The sequence below is a fragment of the Phodopus roborovskii genome, unplaced genomic scaffold (assembly GCF_943737965.1).
Source record: "Phodopus roborovskii unplaced genomic scaffold, PHOROB, whole genome shotgun sequence".
In the NCBI taxonomy this organism is placed as follows: Eukaryota; Metazoa; Chordata; class Mammalia; order Rodentia; family Cricetidae; genus Phodopus; species Phodopus roborovskii.
In genome coordinates, this window is record NW_026126516.1 from 10,970,347 (window position 1) to 10,990,945 (window position 20,599).

Consider the following 20,599-nt stretch of genomic DNA (forward strand, 5'->3'; position numbering starts at 1 on the left):
GCCCAGATTTTGTACTTTTTAGTAAGCAAGCATGGTATAGTAGTTACTCATGGAGCTTCAGTTTGCCTTTCCCCTGATCTATTAATTGGTTTTAACCTCTGCCTGCCTGCCTGCCTCCCTCCCTCCCTCCCTCCCTCCCTCCCTCCCTCCCTCCCTCCCTTCCGTGGATCAGAGGGTATGTTTGTTTGATAGGATCTTGCTCTGTAGTTTCTCAGCCTCCCAAGTTTTACTGGGATTGTACACATGCACAACCACATGTTTCTGCTAAACACTTTCTTTGGTAATAATGTAGTTTTGGTTTGAATGTTTGTCTACTACAGTATATTGGCCTATATATTGGGAGGTGGGTCTTTCAATAGTTTAAGAGGCCATTAGAGTTTCATGCTCATGGATGGATTCAGTGTCTTTATAAAAAAGGGTTGGTCAGTTAAATTTTGACTGGAGTGGTTATGCAGAATGAATATTTATATAAACAGATCCCCCCCTCCCAAGACAAGGTTTCTCAGTAGCTAAGGAGCCAGTCCTGGAACTCACTTTGTAGATCCAGCTGGCCTCAAACTCAGAGATCTGCCTGCCTCTACCTCCCTAGTGCTGGAATTAAAGTCGTGCTAAGCAGAATAATTTTTAAAAGGCATTCTGGGACAGGGGTGGTGTGCCTATTTTTAATCTCAACACTTGGTAGACAGAGATAGCTGTATTTCTGTGAGCTCAAGACCAGCCTGGTCTCCATAGCAAGTTCCGGATCCATCAGGAATACAAAAAACTTAAAAATGCATATTGAATAGTCCACTTCTATTTGTTACATTTCTGTCTCTTCATCCTCTATACCAGTGGTTCTCAGCCTTCCTAGTGTGCAATCTTTTAACACAGTTTCTCATGTTGTGGTGACCCCCCCCAACCATAAATTTATTTTCTTTGCTTTTTTGTGTGTCTGTGTGTGGGGGGGATGTTCAAGTTCAAGACTAGGTTTCTCTGTGTAGCACCCTAGCTGTCCAGAAACTAGGTCTGTAAATCAGGCTCCAACTCATAGAGATCGTCTGCGTCTGCCTCCCCAAGTGCTGGGATTAAAGGCATGCACCACCCGGTTCCTTGCTTCTTCATAACTCCAACTTTGATACTGTTATGAATCATACTCAAGATATGCAGGCAATTTCGGTGAAAAGGTCATTCAACCCACACAAAGGATGGAGACACAGGTTGCAAACTGCTGCTTTAGACTCTTCCATTCTTATATAAGTCCTTTCAGTGGACTTTATGAGTTTCCTAAGATACTGTTTTAAAGTTATTTATTTATTATTAGTAAGGGTGTAAGGTGAAGGGTAGGCGGTATGTTATTCTGAGGCTTAGAAGATCAGAATAGTGGTGATATTTACTGCTTATTACTGCTGCTAACTTATAATAATACAATTTTTATTTCCTTTCTACGAAGCCAAACTGGCAAGACGCAGTCAAGAACGAGACAATCTTGGCATGTTGGTCTGGTCACCTAATCAGAATCTTTCAGAAGCAAAACGTAAGTCTTGAGCTCCTTTATTTCCGTCTTCCTTGGGTAATGTGGTGTCTTAAAGGCAATATTGTAACTTAAAGTATCTGTTACTGCTCTCACACAGTTTTAGTATGTGCTTACTTTTTAAACTATGGCCAGTTAATTTAAATATTTACAGCCTGTGATTTCATTATCTTTGACATACTCCTGAATGCTGTGTAAGGTAGTAATGAGTGTATGTGAGGACTGGACCTGAGCAGAAAGGAAGCAGTGGGCTGGAGAGGTGGCTCAGTAGTCAGGGCACTTGGGGAGGATTTGGGGAGGGCCCTGCCAAGGCTCTGATGAGCCCTTCTGACTTGTGTGGTTGACGTGTGTGGCGCACATGCACACCAGGAGGTGAGACATGCTAGCACAGAACTGACCCAGGGCTCACAGTCCTCCCTCGCCAGCCCTCCACCCCTGTGCTGTACCTCCAGCCTAGCAGGGCTAGCAGTGCTGCTGGCAATGCCCTGAGTGCCCTGCCTGCTGTTTCGGAGGGGGAAGAGGAGAGAGGTTCTGATCGGGATATCAATTATATTTTGTGTTTATTCATGTTACCTTTAAAGACTAATTTTGTGTCTGCTGTGTTAACATAATTCTTTGCTATTTTGAAGGCCCATGTTTTCATCATAACTAAGAAATAAGACACTTTTTTTTTCTTTTGAGAAATTTCCAGTGGAGTATATGGATGGCATTTATGAGGTTTATTAACTGAAATCACATCACAATGTTTGGTATTATGCACTTCTGGCCTGTAACTCACAGATCCACCTGCCAGGACTGAAGGTGTGCACCACCACACTCTACCTTAGCATTTCTGATCCTGTACCATGCTACAGAAAAGCTTTCTGCATATTTCCTGGTATGTTTTGTTTTTCATCCTTCTCTCTGAGCATTTACAGTGGTTTACAAAGTCAACTCATGCCATTTTGAACATGCTCTTTCTTATAGAGCAGGGAAAAAAGAAACTGAGAAATCTGCATCATGGTAATGTGTAAAGCTCTGTTTCCCTGAGTCCTGTTGAGGAGGTCTGCTTCTGTGAGAATCTTAGGCACCCAGTTTCCCTGTCTGAGTTACTGTTGGAGTTTTTATTTTCAGATGGTTTGATTCTGAAGGCCTCTCTTTATTTCTCTGTCCTCCTGGAGGCTTGATCACAGTGCTCATGGGGGCAGGCACTTCTGAGCCCTGTGCCCAGCACAGCGCATGCTTATGCTGTCATGGTCACACAGCTTTCTCTCTCCACAGTGGCCCTGTGCAGATGGAGGGATGGCTTTCCACAGCTTAGAGACAAGAGCCTCAGGTCACTGAGCATCTGTGCTGTGCCCAACCCTGCTCCTCTGAGTCTGAGCCCCTAGGTTCTCTGTTTATTGTGTGGTTTGGTAGTTTTGTTTTGTTTTGTGTTTGAAGGTTAAGTTGTAAGCCTAACCTTTAACAGCTGAGCCCCCTTCCCAGGATTTCTCTGTGTAGGCTTAGCTGACCTGGAACTCACTGTGTACACCAGGCTGGCCTCACAGAGACCCACTTGCCTCTGTCTCTGGAGTGTTGGGATCAAAGGTGTGCGCCACCACTCCTGGCGTGTTCCCAGTCTTGATTCTCTTCTCGGTCAGGGTTATATATATTAGTATCTTCTCTACCTCTTCTCTTTGTCCCACCCCCTTGGTTCTTTCTAATTAGCATCTCTTGTATCTTGACATTACATACTAAAATCTTTCAGATCAGAATTTAACTTTAATGTTTTATTCTTATTAAACCTACAAGGAGGGGCTGGAGAGATGGCTCAGAGGTTAAGAGCACTAGCTGTGCTTCCAGAGGTCCTGAGTTCAATTCCCAGCAACCACATGGTGGCTCACAACCATCTGTCATGAGATCTGGTGCCCCCCTGCTGGTGTGTAGGCAAATATTCAGACGGAACACTGTTATGCAATAAAAATAAGTAAATAAATTAAAAAAAAAAAACCTACAAGGAAACCACTGAATAAAATTAATATGCCTTTCTCACCCCCCCCCCCAAGACTGGAATTCACTGTGTAGAGTAGATTGGCTTTAACACTGGGATCCTTTTGCCTCAGCCTCCTGAGTGATGTCCTACAAGTGTGCACATAACAACTGGCTAAGAGTTTTTAAACATTAGTGTTGTGCAAAATAAATTTGTTTTACTGTTATGCTCTACTCATTATTCGTTAAAAGTTGAAGCTTAAAAACTAATCTAATCTAGTAGTGGTGCACACCTTTAATCCAAGCCACTGAGGAGGCAGAGACAGGCAGATCTCTGAGTTTGAGGCCAGCCTGGTCTATAGAGGGAGTTTCAGGACAGCCGGAGCTGCACAGAGACCTGGGGGGGGGGGCGGGTCTCAGCACCACACTAATCTAAAAGTAACAATTTTGCCTACTATTGATTATTTCAAAGACACAGAAAAGAAAAAACAGAAAAATTAAGGTTTTTCTTTTATTCAAAAAACAACTGCTTGGTGTTTTAGAATGTTCCTGTAGATTTTCTTTTAAAATTTAAGTTAATTAAAGGTTTATTATGTGTAGTGTTCTGCCTGCCAGTACACCTGCATGCCAGAAGAGAGCACCAGATCCCATTATAGATGCCCACAATATGGTTGCTGGAAATTGAACCTGGGTCCTCTGGAATAGCAGTCAGCGCTCTTAACCTCTGAGGCATCTCTCCAGCCCTCTGTAAATCTTTTTACCGTACAATATCCCACCCCCACCCCCATGTGCACCTTCCTTTTTTGGTGGTGCTGAGCATCAAGGCCAAGGGATTGTGTATACTGAACAAGTCCTGGACGATTGAGCTGTATTCCCAGCACATCCTTAGTTCTGTGCATGCACATTGGGATGATGGAATAGCTCTTTCTGTGCATGTCTCTGTTTTCCTGAGCCTGAGCATTCCCACATTGTTAAATGCCTTGTAAACTTTTTATTTCATCCCCCTTTTAAAAAGTTTTTATTTTTATTGTATGTGTGTATGTTTCCCTACATATATTTCTGTGTGCTGTATATGTGTCTGGTGCCTAAGGAGCCAGAAAGTATTAGATCCTACTTTTGAATGTGTGTTAGTCACTGTCTATTGCTGTGAAGAGACACTGCGATTAAGGCAACTTCTTCCTTCCTTTTTTTTTTTTTTTTTTTTTTTTTTTGGGGGGGGGGGGTCGCGTTTTCTCTGTGTAGCTCTGGCTGTCTTTGAACTCACTCTGTAGAACAGGCTGTCCTCAAACTCACAGAGATCCACTTGCCTCGGCCTCCCGAATGCTGAGAGTAAAGGCGTGTGCCACCACCACCACCCAGCTCTGATTGTACTTTTTAAAGGCTAAATAGAATTCATAGGTTAAGGGGTAAATAAGTCTTCTGTTTTAAGAAAGAAAATTTTAGCTGTATTAAGCAGGAAGCTGAGAATACCCATGTGCATCACAGCTCACCCTGCTGTGAAGACCTTGCACCTGTAGCCATCTTGCATCTATATGAATACATCATCACCACCCAGAGTGTGTGGATAGAAGAATTCTGTTGTGTTGTATGCCTTTGTTGTTCAGAATAATTTCACTGCACTAAGAATCCTGTTTTTCTTTTTTTAGCCTCTTTTCCTCCCAAACTCATGTAATTACTGGCTTTATATTTGCCTTTTCTAGAATGTTATTGAGGTGTAATTATTAGTAAAACCTTTTCAGATTGATTATGTTTGTCTTTTCTTAGGCAGGGTTTCGCTATGTAGCTTTGGCTTTGAATTTATAGAGATCCACCCGCCTTGAATCTTAAAAAAAAAAAAAAAAAAAAAAAAAAAAAACACATACACACACACACAAAACATTATTACATCTTACTTTGTGAATATGTGTGTGAGTGTGTGTCTGTGTTTGGGTGGGTGGGGTAAGAGGGTAACTTGCTGGAGTTAGTGCCAGTCTTCCACCATCTGGGTCATAGGGATTGAACTCAGAATGGCAGGTTTGGCTAAACGCCACCTTGCCACCCCCAGATAGGTTTCTTTGAGTATTGTGCATCTTGGGATCTTCTAGGCCTTTTAAAGACTTAATGGCTCATTTATTTTTAGTGTGAAATATTGTTTGGATATGCCACAGTTGATACATTACCCCAAAGGACATCTTGGTTTGCCTTTAAATTATGGTACTGTGAATGGAGCTGTTGAAAACATTTGAATTTTAGCAACTTAAGGAAACATTAGTGAGCACCCCAGACTATATAGCAAGAGTGTTTAGTTTCTTTCACTTATGTCAAGTTCATACCCCATATAAGTTCATACCATGTATATAGTGTGTCTATATATATGTTTGTATATACACATGTATCTGTACATGGGGTGTGTCTATACATGCACATATGTCTGTACATGATGTTTGTCTATGCATGCGTTTATTTTTCTTTTTGGTTTTCCAACATTGGCTGTCCTGGAACTCAGTCTGTAGACCAGGCTGGCCTTGAACTCAGAGATCTGCTGCCCCTGCCTCTGAAGTGCTAGGATTAAAGGTGTGTGCCAGTACCAGCTCTGTGTTTTGTTTTTCTTAGTGGTATTTTCATTTTTTTCCCTTTTTCCTGCTCATGTATTTATTCTCTTAGGTATACAGATTGCTTGTGTAGTATTCTACTGAAGTTTCTCATTGGGGTTGTTTTGAGTGAGTTTATTCTGTGAGGTTGATTTTTATTCATATTTTGGGGCACAGTTTTACATGTTTGGTAGTGTGCCAGTAGTAAAGGATCTAGGAAGTTTGTACTCCAGTGGCAAGGAGGAGAACATTTATCCTATCTTTTCTTATCAGATGTTTGTAGTCTCATAGCTAGTTAGTAGTCAATTAGGACTAGATCTTAGGTCTCGAGACTACATTTATGCACGCATCTGCTTTCGTGTGCTACTTTTCTTAATCATGTATAATTAAGTGTGTAAAACATCACAAATATTTCACAAGTTGCTTTGGGTTATGTCTAAGTAAAAATCATTTAGTGGGAGATGCAGCCTGTGGCATATGTTGAGAAAATGTGCCTTGTAGAGAGACACAGTTGGTGGAGTATAAGTAATTCTCAGGAGCATACACAGGAAACACAGAGTTGAAACAGTACTCCATTAATGAACATAGACTATGACTTGAGAAGCAGTACTTTGATATGTAAGGGACAAAGAGGCCTGGCATCATTTAGTTTGCCATGGTTTCTTTCTGACAGGGTTTCCCTGTATAACTCTAGCTGGCCTGAAACTCACTCTGCAGTCCAGGCTGGTTTTGAACTCACAGCAACCTACCTTTGCCTTCCTAGTGCTAGAATTAAAGGGATGTGCCTTCAGGCTCAGCCTCCTCCATGAGACAGACTGGAGTTTGGGCTAGTTGAGAAGCAGCTCCTGAAGTAAGGTGGTTTCCCAGGGAAGACTGCTGCTTCCTTGGTAGAGCGTAGTAAAATGACTTTGTCCTGTTGAAGATTTGTCACAGACGGTGCTGCTCACTGTGCACTATGCATTTTGTAGTATATGCATATGTGTATGCTTATGTGACAATTTAAGTTGTTGATTGCACTTTTAAAAATTTTATAAAAATGAGGAAAAACTGGTATAATTATAAGAAACATAAATCTTGCTGTTAATATAGTCAGAATTGAAAAGAATTGACTCTTAAGGACAGAGTCCAGGATGTGTGAAATTTAAAACACTCAGTGGCAATGTAAATGAGGGTTTCAGTGTCAGCTTTCTTCAGCAAGAAAGCTGGTGCCGTGCACTTTCAGTGCGCATGCCATTCACTGACTGGAGCATCTACACTCTGGAAGGCGGCTCAGTAGTTCACAGCACTCGCTGTTCTTGCAGGGACCTGGATTGATTCCCAGCACCCACACAGGTTCACAACCATCTATAACTCTACTTCTAGGGGAGTTCACGTCTTTTTATGACCTCCACAGGTACCAGATATGCAAGTGGTGCACACACACACACACACTTGTAGCCAAAATACTCTATATTTATAAAATAAATCTAAAAAGTCATCTTGTTGTATTATACATTCTCTGAGCTACATAATGTTGAATATTTTTATTCTTATTTGTATGTGGGGGATTGGAGGCCAGAAGGCATCATATTCCCTGAAGCTGGAGGTGCAGGTGGTTATGAGCCTACCTACCCTTGTGCTGGGAGCCTAACTCGAGTTCTCTGGAAAAGCAGCAAGTGCCCCTAATCACTGAGCCATCTCTCCAGACCCTGACTGTGTTCACCATTCTAAACTTCTACATGGATACACTGTAAATGTACCCACTATCTAGACACATCTTAAATAGTTTCTATTCAAGATATGCCAGTGACTTTCTAGTTTGCAGTGTTTTAAATTGGAAGCTAAAAGTTGCGATGTAGTTGAATGTTTTTCTTCGTCCCATTGGACTGGTTTCTCTTCCGCTCACAGGTCTCCACAGCCACTGATGAAATAATAGCTTAGAAGCTAATATTAAATTTCATTGGGCTTATTACTGGCTAGCTCTCTCATAAATTAACCCATTTACCCATTTAAAATAATCTATGTATCACCATGTGGCTGTGGCTTACCCGTAATGTTCTGGCATCGTACCCCTTCAGCAGCTACATGGCATCTTCCTGATTCTGCCTGTTTGGATTTCCCACCTACCTATATCTGCTTGGCCACTGGTCAAATCAGTCTTTTCCTTTTCTTTTTCTTTTTCTTTTTTTTCTTTTTTTTTAAATCAGCCAATAAAAGCAACACATAATCACAGCATATGGAAGATATGGACGGACATCCCACATCATTGCAACATGACACTAAGTTGTGTAACTAGTATTTGCCCTTGTGACCTTATTTAGAGTACCTTCATTAATGCCTTCTTTGTCCACTTATCTGGAGAGCAAGTGTTCCAGTTCCTTAGGTGAGACTGCGGAGAGGTCTTTAACTCCCTGTGAAATAGGATCACTGTCTTACCTCATTGTTCCTTCCTTCTGATTACTCACTTTACTGTTGATTGGATGCTCTTCTCTGTACTATTAAGACTGTGGGAACTTGGTATGTTTGGTCTGTTCATTTAATCTGTTCTTCCCTTGTGGTGTGTAAATGTACAGTACCAGTTGAATGAAGAGATGGCTGAACTGTGAAAATTCCTCAGCATACAGGTGCAAATTCAAGGTTCTAACTATTTGCTATACAGCTTGAATCATTTGGAGTCTTCTAATGTTTTTCCTTGTGGTCATCAGTTTACTCAATAAATAATTTTTGTCCCTGCTGCTGAGGTATAGTCACTGTTAGTACCTGACAGCCCTGATTAAATGTGGCTTTAGTCTGGGGGAAAGCTGCCTTGTGAGTGATGGAATGTGCCCAGTATAGTTCTGGTCCCTAATGTATGCTCTGGAAGAGCTTACTTGAATAGAACTGAGTGCAGTGCCCTGTAATGGTGGACACTATCTTACATGCCTGGCTTCTTTCGCTTGACTAATCAGCGTGTCTTACTGTCTTCCCTGTACATTTGGGTCTCATCTACCTAGTTACAGTTTGTTCTTTCTGTCAACAGAGGAGAGTTGCTTCAAGTTTTCACCACAGACATTACTACAAAAACATTCTTTGATCTATTTTTATGTCTCATCTGTTCAGCTGAGAAGTCAGTGCCAAATAATTTTCTATAGTGGTCAGATGAGTTTACCACTGCTACCAGAGAAAGACATTGCTAGAGTTAGATTTATATATTGTAGATAGTCTAGTGGACATAACGTTTTTGCTCATACCCAGAAATTATGCTGATTTTGCTAGGTATGATAAGGACTCTCTCTCTCTCTCTCTCACACACACACACACACACACACACACATATGTATATGTATTAAAGCATGAACATGTAGGGATGAAGTGAACTGGAATTTGTTTAAATTCATCAAATGTAAAGCAATTTGGGTCCAACTAGCCAGAATGGTCTGTGGACAAAGATTAAAGCATTGTTGTAAGGTGTGAAAGTTATCAGGTGGTTCTGGGGGAAAGTGCACACTTACAAGTTTCTGTTTGTTATTTAAAATGGTTGATGGCTTGTTGGTTTTGGGGCAGGGACATATGCCCTTATCCCAGCACTCAGGAGACAGAGGCAGGAATGTCTCTTTGAGGACAGTGTGATCTAGAGTTAGTTCTGGAACAGCCAGGCTATACAGAGAAACCCTATCTTGAAAAAGACCCCCCCCCAATTTGATAATCCTTCATTCTACCATATGGATATATTTTTTTAAATCTGGGGAGATGTTGGGGCTCACACATCCTAAAAATATACATTCTGTTGAGAACTTCACATTAGACACCCCCCACCCCACACTGTGTGGCTTGTAACCACTGTTAGCTTGCTTTCTAATCTCTTCTGTCTGTGCTGCTGTGCACTGTGGTGTCACACAATAATCATAATTTTTAGGCTCTTAATTTTCCTGCCATTAAAAATGAAGTGAAGGGGGCTGGAGAAATGGCTCAGCTGTTAAGAGCACTGCCTGCTCTCCTGAAGGCACTGAGTTCAGTTTCCAACAACCACATGGTGGCTCACAACCAGCTGTAATGAGATCTGGTGCCCTCTTCTGGCCTGCAGGCAGAACATTATACATAATAAACAAGTTTGGGTTTTTTTGTTTGTTTGTTTGTTTGTTTTAATTAAATGAAGTAGGTGTAATGCCAGCACTCAGGAGATAGAGGCAGCCAGGGTTACAGAGTGAGTTCCAAGACAGCCAAGGCTCCACAGAGAAACCCTGTCTTTGGGAAGGGAGAGGGGTTGGGGTGGGGTGGATCTGAAATAGACCAGGGGTAGTCACTCAGTCCTATAATCCCAGAACCCTGGAGGCTAAGGCATGGGAATCAAGATTTTGATACCAACTGGGCTACATAATCAGACTTTATCTCAGGGGAAAACAACCGGGAAGCTGGGCATAGTGACTCTTACTGTAATCCCAGCAAATCAGGAGGCTGAGGCCAGGGGTTAATGTGAGTTTGTGGCCAGCTTGGTCTACATGGTTAAGTCAGCCTGGATTACAAAGTGAAATTCTGTCTCAATAAAACAACAATAAATAAATCTACAAACAAAACTATAACACCAACAAAAAATGAAGATGTTAATTTTGTGGCCTAATTTATTTAACCTGGCTCCATTCTCAAACAAACAGCGAGTTTTGTTTTTCTTTTTTTCTAATTTCCTTACTATAAATCACTTGAGTAAGGTTGAAAGCATACTTCCTCCATTCTGCAGAGTGGGCTGCTTAGATAAAGTACTTTCATGGTTCCTTACTTGGTACTTAAGACAATTGCAATTAATTGTTTGAGTGATTTCTCTCGTCAACTGTAAAGAGAATTCCAGAAGACCCCAGGTGATCTACAGAGCAGCACTAGCCACAAGTAGATGTGAAAGACCTGTTGGACTTAATCACATACAGTAGACTAGTTTATTATAGACTCTTCTGTTGCAGCTTGTGCTGCAGGCTCTTCAGGAGCCTGTTGATCTAGCATTGCCCACTGAGAGGGTCTGTATTATTGGATGAAGGGAAATCCCAAAAGGCGGCCGCATTGAAAGTGCCGGGGTTTGTAATAGAAAGCTGCTTCCCTCCCTTTTGCTAGCTCTGTCCCTGGGAGAATCAGGCATAAGAGCGAGTGACTTGGGTGAAGTTTATCTGGCAGAGCTTCCTGTGTGATGCGGCTTGTTTCCCTCCACACCCAGCCAGGGTTTGAAGGCAGGTAAGCTGCTCCCAGCACTGGGATTCAGAGACTAAAAACAGCCTTTTGATTGCCACTGTCCTGCTTAAAGCCTCATCAGAGGCTGCTTTGAAATGGGTGGTTTTTAAGGCAGTCTGTAGCCATGGAAAGGTTGTTTCGAGGTGTGAATATACACTAGGTGCTGAAGGTTTAGCTCAGTGGCAGAGAATTAATCTAACATCGAAAGACCTGGATTCTGTTCTGAGCCCTGAATATGTTTTTTGCCTAGAAATAAATATGGCTCAGTGGGAGAACACTCGCCTAGCATGGGTAAAACTAGGTTTGATTTCTAGCACTGTAAAAATAAAAATGTTCAGATAGAATGATTATTTAAGTGTTCTTCTTATACTCTATGAAGGACTGAAGAAGAAAGGCATTCTTGTTTTATAGTTCGGCTAGCAGGTCCTTAGGATAAGCCAAGGGCTTTGACTTACGGCCCAGGACTCTTTCCATTATAATCAGCCATGAGGAGTAGACACATGATCAGTGTGTCTTCTTTCTCTGCCTTTCCCTCCCCTCCCTTTCTTTCCTGTTATGATTATACAGATCTTGATTCTTTCCTTTGGATTACATATAGCATATACAGCCAGGTAGGAATAGAAATCAGTAAGATTGCCTTGAATATTCAACTTCCTGATTAGGGACAAGTCAGGTAAGTTGACGTGATATGGAAGAGTAAAGGGATGATGTAGCTTTGTTTGATTTGGAACTCACTATGTAGACCAGTCTGGCCTCAAACTCAGAGATTCACTTGCCTCCTGACTACAGAGGTTAACACCACCACACTCAGTCCTAGTCTGCTTACTCTTAATTGATAAATGGAAATTGAGTTCTAGAAAACAGGGCATTGTTATTCCAGTTGTACAATAAGTTGATGCAGGACACAGAGGTACAGTTCAGATTAGAAATAGACCATAACGTGCATGGCCTTGTGTGGAGCAGTCATCTGTTTTGTTTCCGCCATTTTATTTACTGGGTATCTGGGGGAGGGGTATTCTATGCAGTGAGATTTTGTTTTGTAAGACCAGAATAAGAAGTATCTTATTCATCTTATTTCTAACTTGTCTTGTGCCCTTTCCCCTTAGAGATAGTCAGGCTTCAGATGTTAGCTGTGGTATTGTCTGTGCCCACCAGGTGGCAGAGCTGCTGTACTTAAATGTTCCTTTTGCTTCTATGTGAGTCTTGGGATAACTTCCTTAATAATAATAAAAGGAGATGCCATGGTATCTTCCTTATTCTGTTGTGCTGATAATTTGACCCGGGACCTTACGTACACTCGGCATAACACTCTGCTGAGCAACACCTCAGTATTACATAATAGCATTGAATTCTTTAAAAATGCTTGACATGCACTATTTGAGCTACGAGAGAAACTGCTACCCTGTTTCCTTTGCAATACCTAGTGCCACTGCAAATCTTGACCTTGTTCTTAAAGCTCCATTGAGGCTGTAAGCTTTGTCCTTAGCCTGTCTCACGGTGTCATTGTGCCAGTCTTTGTAAAGCAGCCAAATCTCTGTGGCGCCTTAGGGAGGGAAGGGTGGGTTGGGGTCTTAGGGAGGGAAGGGTGGGTTGGGGTCTTAGGGAGGGAAGGGTGGGTTGGGGTCTTAGGGAGGGAAAGGTGGGTTAGGGTTGGCACTGTATTCTTCCTCTCTTGCGATTGAATTGGAAACTCCTACTACTCATATTAAGGGCATTATTTGTTTGGGTTAAAAACAATATAGAAATAAAGCTTAACACCAGCCATTTTTCTATTACTTGCCCTCAGCTCCTATCAAATTCCCTCATCATGGCTGTATTTTCTTACTCTGTTCAGGCTACAGCAAAATAAGTGAGTACCCCAACCCCTAAAAAGCCACGGATTAATGTAGTCTGTTTTACAGTCACAATGGTGCGAATCTGTAACCATTACAACTATCATCAGATGGCTTTCCATGTTTGTTTTGATGTCATTGTTGAATCAACTGTTGCACTGAACTGTGGTGCTTTGCTTTAGAGCAGAGAGAGGTGGCCCACTGGCTGACCCTAATGCTTTTGACCTGCATGTTGGTGTCGCTCTAGCGATCAGAGGCAGCCTCTTTTCTCTCAAGAGTGAGCAGGAGGCCCTGGGAAGGCCAGCAGTGTGAGTGCTTTTATCTTTGTGACCTTTGTTAACAGTCCTGACCTGGTTCCCCATGAGGCCTTGCACAGGGCTCCACCCCAACCCTGAGATGAGCTCTCGGTGAACTCTGGGCAGAATCAAGATGACTGTGGCTGAAACACGAGTATTGGAGATGGCCTGGTGCTGCCCGCCTTTAATCCCAGCTCTCCAGAGGCAGGGGCAGGGGCATCTCTGTGAGTTCTGAGACAGCCAGGGCTACACAGAAAAAACTTGTCTCAAAAACAAACAAAAAGTCATTTTGATAGCCAGAACTGTTATATAGAGCAGCTGTTCTGTCTCAGATAAAATAAAATAAAATAAAATAAAATAAAATGGTATTAGAGAAGTCCTCCTCGCCCTCATCTTTTGGAGCATAGGGAAACTTGTGCTTCTCTTGTTCCATTTCATCTACTTTTAAATCTTTGTTTGTATGAGCACAAAATTGAATTTCTTAGATGGAAAGTTTATTTTCCCTTAAGTTAACCATGAGGGGATTTTTGAATAATGCACACCTGTTTTCATCACTTGCTCTGTGGCTTTGGAGCCTGTCCTGGAACTAGCCCTTGTAGACCAGGCTGGCCTCGAACTCACAGAGATCTGCCTGCCTCTGCCTCTCGAGGGCTGAGATTAAAGGCGTGCACTACCACTGCCCCAACTCCTACTTTAATTTTTAAAGCCTGATGTCTTTTTTGGGTACCACTCATGGAGGTAAGTATAACCAATAGTAACCTATAGTTTTTATTAAATACTTGGGACACAGAAATTGCTAAAGAAGCATTAAAGTAACACATTGTGGGGCCAGACACTGCTATAGAGCCAAAAGTTCAGGGCCAGCCTTGACCCTGTTGCAAGCAAGTGATATCAGTAGAGGCAGAGCCTAGATTGTGAGCACACCTGAGTTACGCTGCCTTTCTTTACCTTCCAGAACAGATACCACTGGCATTAACTTAGCAGACTGTCTCAGCTTTGGATTTCGAGGATAATGGCAAAAAAATGTGGATACACTGGAGTTGAGCGGTTCTTTCATGGCTGTCAGGGCTGGACATGTTAGTTATCACAGGCTCAGAGCACCCAGTAGATGCGCACACCAAAGACTGTCTTAACGTGGTGTAACAGCCGGCTTTACCAGAGGCAGTTTGAGCTATGTAGGGAGATACTGTCTCAGACAAACAAGAGTAGCTACAGTAGGGTTGTGTTGTTTTTCTTTTTTTAATAAAAAAATTACAAAGTATTTATTATTTATATGTATATGTGTTGTGTGTGTGCCATGTATGTGGGGATTACAGCAGAAACCAGAAGAGGGAGCCAGATCCCTGCAGTCCCCAAGTTGGAGTTACAGGCAGTTGTTAGCCGTCTGGGTGCTGAGACTCAAACTCAGGTGCTCTGGAAGAGTAGCTGGTACCACTAACCACTGGGCCGTTCTTCAGCCCGTCCCATTCCCTTCTGTACTAAGTAAGTTTTAAATCCTGGAGGACACAGGTAAGAGCAGAAAAGGTTCATAGTCTCACTGTGTGGAAGTATTATTCATTTGGTCCATACTAGGGTCATATTGCATGATGCTATCTTTATTTCCACTTGAGCAGGGCAGGTTGTACAGAGACTTGTCAGCTCAGGCGAGTGTGGTCTTGCTGCCCTCAAGCGCTCACTGGTGCCCTCTGTTTTTCAGTGGATGAGTACATCGCCATTGCCAAGGAGAAGCACGGGTACAACATGGAACAGGTGCGTGCACGCTCCCACAACAGCCCCGCCCCGCCCCGCCCCGCCCCTCCTTCAGGGCGCTCCTGTGGGCTAGTGTCTTACTGGGGGGACACACGCCAACGGATGCCAGTTAGGTGCTTGGCTCATTGGAATCAAAAAATATAGTGTCTTTCGATTGTATAATGACTTATGGTCCTATGCTCAGATTTGCTGCTTACAGTATCCAGCAGAAACTGATGGGTAATTGAGGCAGTCAAACAGAGTTCTCAATTGAGCTGAACTTCTAACTTTTTTTCCCGCTGCAGGCACTTTTGTATGGTGGGATAAATGATGGTGACCTCTGGAAAGGGTTTGCCTTCTAGCTGTGCTCAGCCTTAATGGTTTTGTCTTAGGCTATTTGCTGTTCCCTCCCTGTCACAATAGAGTTAGGAGCATCTCCAGCCCATCCCCAGATGAAGCTGTAAGACATCTTAAGGTGAACATACTGAGCCTAACACGGGAGGGAAACCGCACACAGACTGGCTTCTAGAGCCAGTTTTTCGGTGAGCTCCACAACATGAACAAGTTACACAGTGTGCATTACAGCAGGGTTGGAAACACCTGTGATATAACTGTTAGCACATTTGGCTGTAAGACTTACAGCTTCCATTAGTTTCCACCCACAGAAAGGTAATAGCTGACTACCTTGCCTGTAGCCCTGTTATAAGCCCCTGCACATGTATTCCTGCAGCAGCTTGCATGTAGCTTATAGGAACTAGGGCACACAAAAACATACCCTGTCTCCCATGTTAAAAGTCTGTGATGACATATGACTGAACCCCCCTGTTGTTGAGCTCCTCTCCCTGCTAAAGTGACTTTGAGGAAGCAAAGGGCAGCGCCACTGGCTGGAGAAGCCCTTTTGTGGGGTCTCCTGGGGAGGTGTGAAGTGACCCTCTCATCCCAGTTAAAGCACAGCAAAGGTTCCCATCAAACCTAGTGCAGCCAGCTGGGGAGCTCCCTGGGGTGACTTTCAGGAGCATGACAACTGAGGAGGGAAAGATTTTATTTGAGCTCAGAATTCTAGGTAACAGTCCATCATGCTGAGAAGTGAAGGCAAGAACTTTAAATAGCTAGTCACATCATATCTATAGAGAAGAGACGTCTAGAAGTGGACATGTGCGTGCTCGTGAGCTTGCTGTTTGCTCTCAGCTGGTTTCACCGCTCAGGACCTCTGCTTAGGGAATGGCACTGCCCACGCTGTGCTTGGTTTTCCCACATCAGGAAACTAAATTATGGCAGTCCCCCACAGGCAGCCATAGGCCAACCCACTGTAGAAAAGTCCCTCATTGAGATTCTCTTCTCAGGGGAGTCTAGACTTTGTCAATTTGTCAATTAAAAGTAACCATCGTAACAGGCATCACTGAGAAGCCCACCTCAGCATGAGTGACAATTCACACAAGCTCCATCCCTGGAGCTCCCTGCATCATTTCCAGGCACCTTGACAGCCCACAGTCCTCTCTCCCTAGTAATCCCTGTTGTATGCATAACCAGGAACGGAGATGCTTGTGAATCTTGCAACTAATTTTTGGGAACTTTTTTATTTACTTTTTGAATCTCAAGGAGGCTTCCTCTAGGATAGAACTTTCCATTTTGAAAAATTCATACATAAGAAAATTAAACCAACAGAAACTGTTTCTCAAAAAGACCTGATGTCAGAACACATGCACACCACACCATGCCCAGGTGGTATTAGGGGTAATCCCAGAACCTTGAACATGCCAGGCAAATTCTCCATGAGTGAGCTGCACCCCACTTCTTAACTCAAGACTTTGAAGCAGTTATCCTAAAGAAGGCCATTTTGAACAGGCAGATCAGTGACTTTAAACACAGGGCAGTTTGTTTTATTGTTGTGGTACTGGAGGGTGGAAGATCAGGACATCCTGCATGCTAAAGAAGTATTCTACAGGCCTGGAGAGGTGGCTCAGAGTTTTAGAGCACTGACTGCCCTTTCTGAGTTCCTGAGTTCAATTCCTGGCAACCACATGGGCGCTCACAACCTTCTGTAATGAGATCTGGTGCCCTCTGCTGGAGTGCAGGCATAACACTGTATACTAAATAAATAAAGGTACTGTCACATATATATATATATATGAAGTATGCTACTACTGAACTTTAGCCCTAGCCCAAGAAAACTTAAACTTACTGAGGTTGAAAGGGGTGGGGGAGTGAACAAGCGTGAACAGTAAGTATTTGGAAATTTCAGAAGAAGATGGACAGAAGGAATGGGGAGAGATTTTGAAGGGGCCTGAGAGGTTAGAACTTTCTGAAGTTGATAAAGTCATCTAAAAACAAGTCAACATACTTCAAGATGAACTCACCCACACCAAGACTTAGTATGAAACATTCAAAAGCCAAATGTGCCAGAATAAAACCATTTGTGATATGCAAGGGATCACCAATAAGGGTGTCATATTTGTCATCAGGAATCTGGGAGCTCCAAAGACAGTGATCTGATGTATTTGAAGTGGTAAAAGAAAAACAAAAACTTTGAAGCAAGAATTGTCTGTGTAGGTTGGATAGGTCCTCAGCTCAGGGGAGGACGTCTGTCCGCTCAGGGGAGGACGTCTGTCCGCTCAGGCAGGGTTACAGTGGAAGGAAGAAAGGGGGGGAGAGAGCTGGGGCGGCGGCTCGGCTGAGTAAGGGCTCTTGCCACCAGGTCTCATGACCTGAGTCCATTTCTAGATCCCATGTGCTGGAGGAGAAAATCCACTCATGCAAGCTGTCCTGTCATCCACATGAGTTCTTTAGCATGCCTGCACATTGATACACATGAATTTGTACATGCACACACAGCAAAATAAAGTTTTTAATTAAGACATATACAGATTTAAAAAAATAAAAGGACTCAGCGTGCCTTTTGCATTAAACGTGCTCTTCAAGAACGCTGTAGGATCCTGCGGAGAAAGGGAAGCACACTAGACAGCAATTCAGAGCCAGATAAAAGGAATAAGACTAGAGCCAAGGTAGCAAGCTAGGGAAAGCCAGTATCAGGGCTACTACCTTGGTGGGTGTAGCTCTGACTCTTTCCATATAGCCTAAATGACTCATTAAAACAAAGTTAGCTTCCTTTTTTTTTTTTGGACATACCCTATGGAAAGATAGAATTCTGTGATATCTACAACTGAAAGGGATGGAATGGTTGTACAAGAAGCTCAAGTTTTGTATTTTGTTGAAACCGCATATAAATTCAAATTCAAATCTCACAGCTTCAGAGTGTTGAATGTGATCCCTGTGGCAACCAGAAGGAATAGCTAGAAACCTGTGGTCCCAGCATTGGGAGAGTAAGTCAGGAGGATTGAGAGTTTGGAGCAAGCATAGACTTCATGGGGAGACCCTTTGAGGCACTCACTCAGAGTAGTCAGAATCGCCAGCAGTTGGTTGCTAGGGCCTGGAACAGAGGAGGTGGAGAGCAGAGAGCCGCTGATGGGCAGCCAGTGTTTGTCCCACACCCTGATGAGCCTTGGGCATGGGTATTAGCGAGCATTGGGCATGTGCTCAATACCATTGCTGTGTGCTAAGAAGTGCTTGGAATGATAGGCTAGAGTTACATGTATCTTAACTGATGCCTGTAACTTCAATGTCTATGAGGCAAGTGTTTTTTCACCTATATGGCATAAACACGCTGACCTCACTCCCATTTTCATGTTACATTTATTTGTTTGTTCTAAAATTTTGCTGATACATATTTTTCTAGGCTCTTGGGATGCTCTTCTGGCATAAACATAATATTGAAAAATCACTGGCCGATTTGCCCAACTTCACCCCCTTTCCAGATGAGTGGACAGTAGAAGATAAAGTCTTATTTGAACAAGCTTTTAGCTTTCATGGGAAAACTTTTCATAGAATCCAGCAAATGGTGAGTAGTTTATTTGTTCTGTTTTGGTTTTGCTTCTTATATGTCACAGTATATGTTGTAAGACAGGGTTATCATCAACTTCAAACAGCTCATTTATTTGTTTTGTGTGTGAGTGTCTTGCTTGCATGTATGTTTGTGTATGTACCACTTGTGTGTCTGGTGCTTACCGAGACCAGAGGAGGGCATCAGATCGCTGGACCAGGAATCACAAACACCTGTGAACTGACATCTGAGTGCTGGGAATTGAACCCAGGGCCTTTTGGAAAAGCAGCTTGTTCTTAAGCACTGAGCTACCTCTCTAGCCCCAAGTATTTCCTTTTGAATAAAGCTTCTGTAGGAAAAGTAGCTTACAAAAAGAAAAGTGTGTGGTTCAGTATTTCCAGTACAGGGTGAAGCATTCTCTACTCTGAGCTTATGGTCTACACATCCACACCATCCCCCAACCCTATAGCTGCAGTCCTCACAAGGCTACACCAACAGAAAGGATCTTTGATGATTGTTTTTGAAGGAATGTCTCAAATCCTTGTTTGTCTGTGGAAGGTTTGCTTAGTTTTTACTCTCCGGAAAGCTATTAGTCTATTCCAGATTAAAATTTAATCATGCCTGTTTTAAATGTTAAAATGAATTTGTGAAAGTTAATACTGAAGCTAGAAAGATGACTCAGTGGTTAAGAGAGTTTCCTTCACTTGGTCATGAAGACCAAAATTCAGACCCTAGAACCCACATAACAAGTCTGTAGCTGCATCTCCAATGCAGGAGGTCACAGACTTGCTGGGGCTTGCTAGTTTAAAGTGGTATGGTAGTTCACACCTTTAGTCTCCCAGCATTTGAAGGCAGAGGCAAATGGAGCTCTCTGAATTTAAGGCCAGCTTCATCTTCAGAGTGAGTTCTAGGACTACACAGAGACTTGAAAACCTAAAGAAGAAACAAAATGAAAAACAAGCTAATATTTGATATTAAAAGCTTAAAAATCCCTTGTGAAGCCCCACAACTTCAGTTCTGAATGGTTGCTCTGAGTAGTTCATTAAATTGTGGGGTCTTTGAGTCTGGTCAACTTCAATATGTGATGTTTTTAGTTAAATTTTTAAAAAGGACAATGCATTTTGTGAGGATTTTCCCCCCTTTACATACATTTTATTTTATTTTGTTTCTTTTCAGGACAGGGTTTCTCTGTAGCTCTGGCTGTCCTGGAACTCACCGTGTAGACTAGACTGGCCTAGAGATTCACCTACCTCTGCCTCCCGAGTGCTGGGATTAAAGGTGTGAGCCACCACTGCCTGGTTTTAATACATTTTAAAATACAGGAGAATGATCCTTATGAAATATGTCTTAAGCACATTTGATTGGCAAACACCAGCTTCACATCTACACAAATTGTGTTTTGCATTTAGCTTCCTGATAAATCCATAGCAAGTCTGGTGAAGTTTTACTATTCTTGGAAGAAAACGAGAACCAAAACCAGTGTGATGGATCGTCATGCGAGGAAGCAGAAACGGGAGCGGGAAGAGAGGTGAGCATGCTTCTAGGGACGTCATCTGAGCATGGGGTGAGCATGCTTCTAGGGACGTCATCTGAGCATGGGGTTCTAGGAGCTGGTGGGTGCAGGAGGAAAGCTAGTGAGCGAGGCAGTAGACACCAAAGTCCCA

At 42.7% G+C, this 20,599-nt stretch overlaps 1 protein-coding gene across 1 annotated transcript in view; it reads left to right on the forward strand.

Annotated features, from left to right (window-relative positions):
- Positions 1 to 20,599, forward strand: part of Rcor1 (REST corepressor 1) — a 75,966-nt gene that overhangs the window by 40,053 nt on the left and 15,314 nt on the right. The window contains exons 3-6 of the mRNA XM_051196635.1: positions 1,430 to 1,513; positions 15,027 to 15,079; positions 18,792 to 18,953; positions 20,345 to 20,463. Coding sequence (XP_051052592.1) covers positions 1,430 to 1,513; positions 15,027 to 15,079; positions 18,792 to 18,953; positions 20,345 to 20,463 — 418 coding nt within the window. The remainder of the gene's footprint in view (positions 1 to 1,429; positions 1,514 to 15,026; positions 15,080 to 18,791; positions 18,954 to 20,344; positions 20,464 to 20,599) is intronic.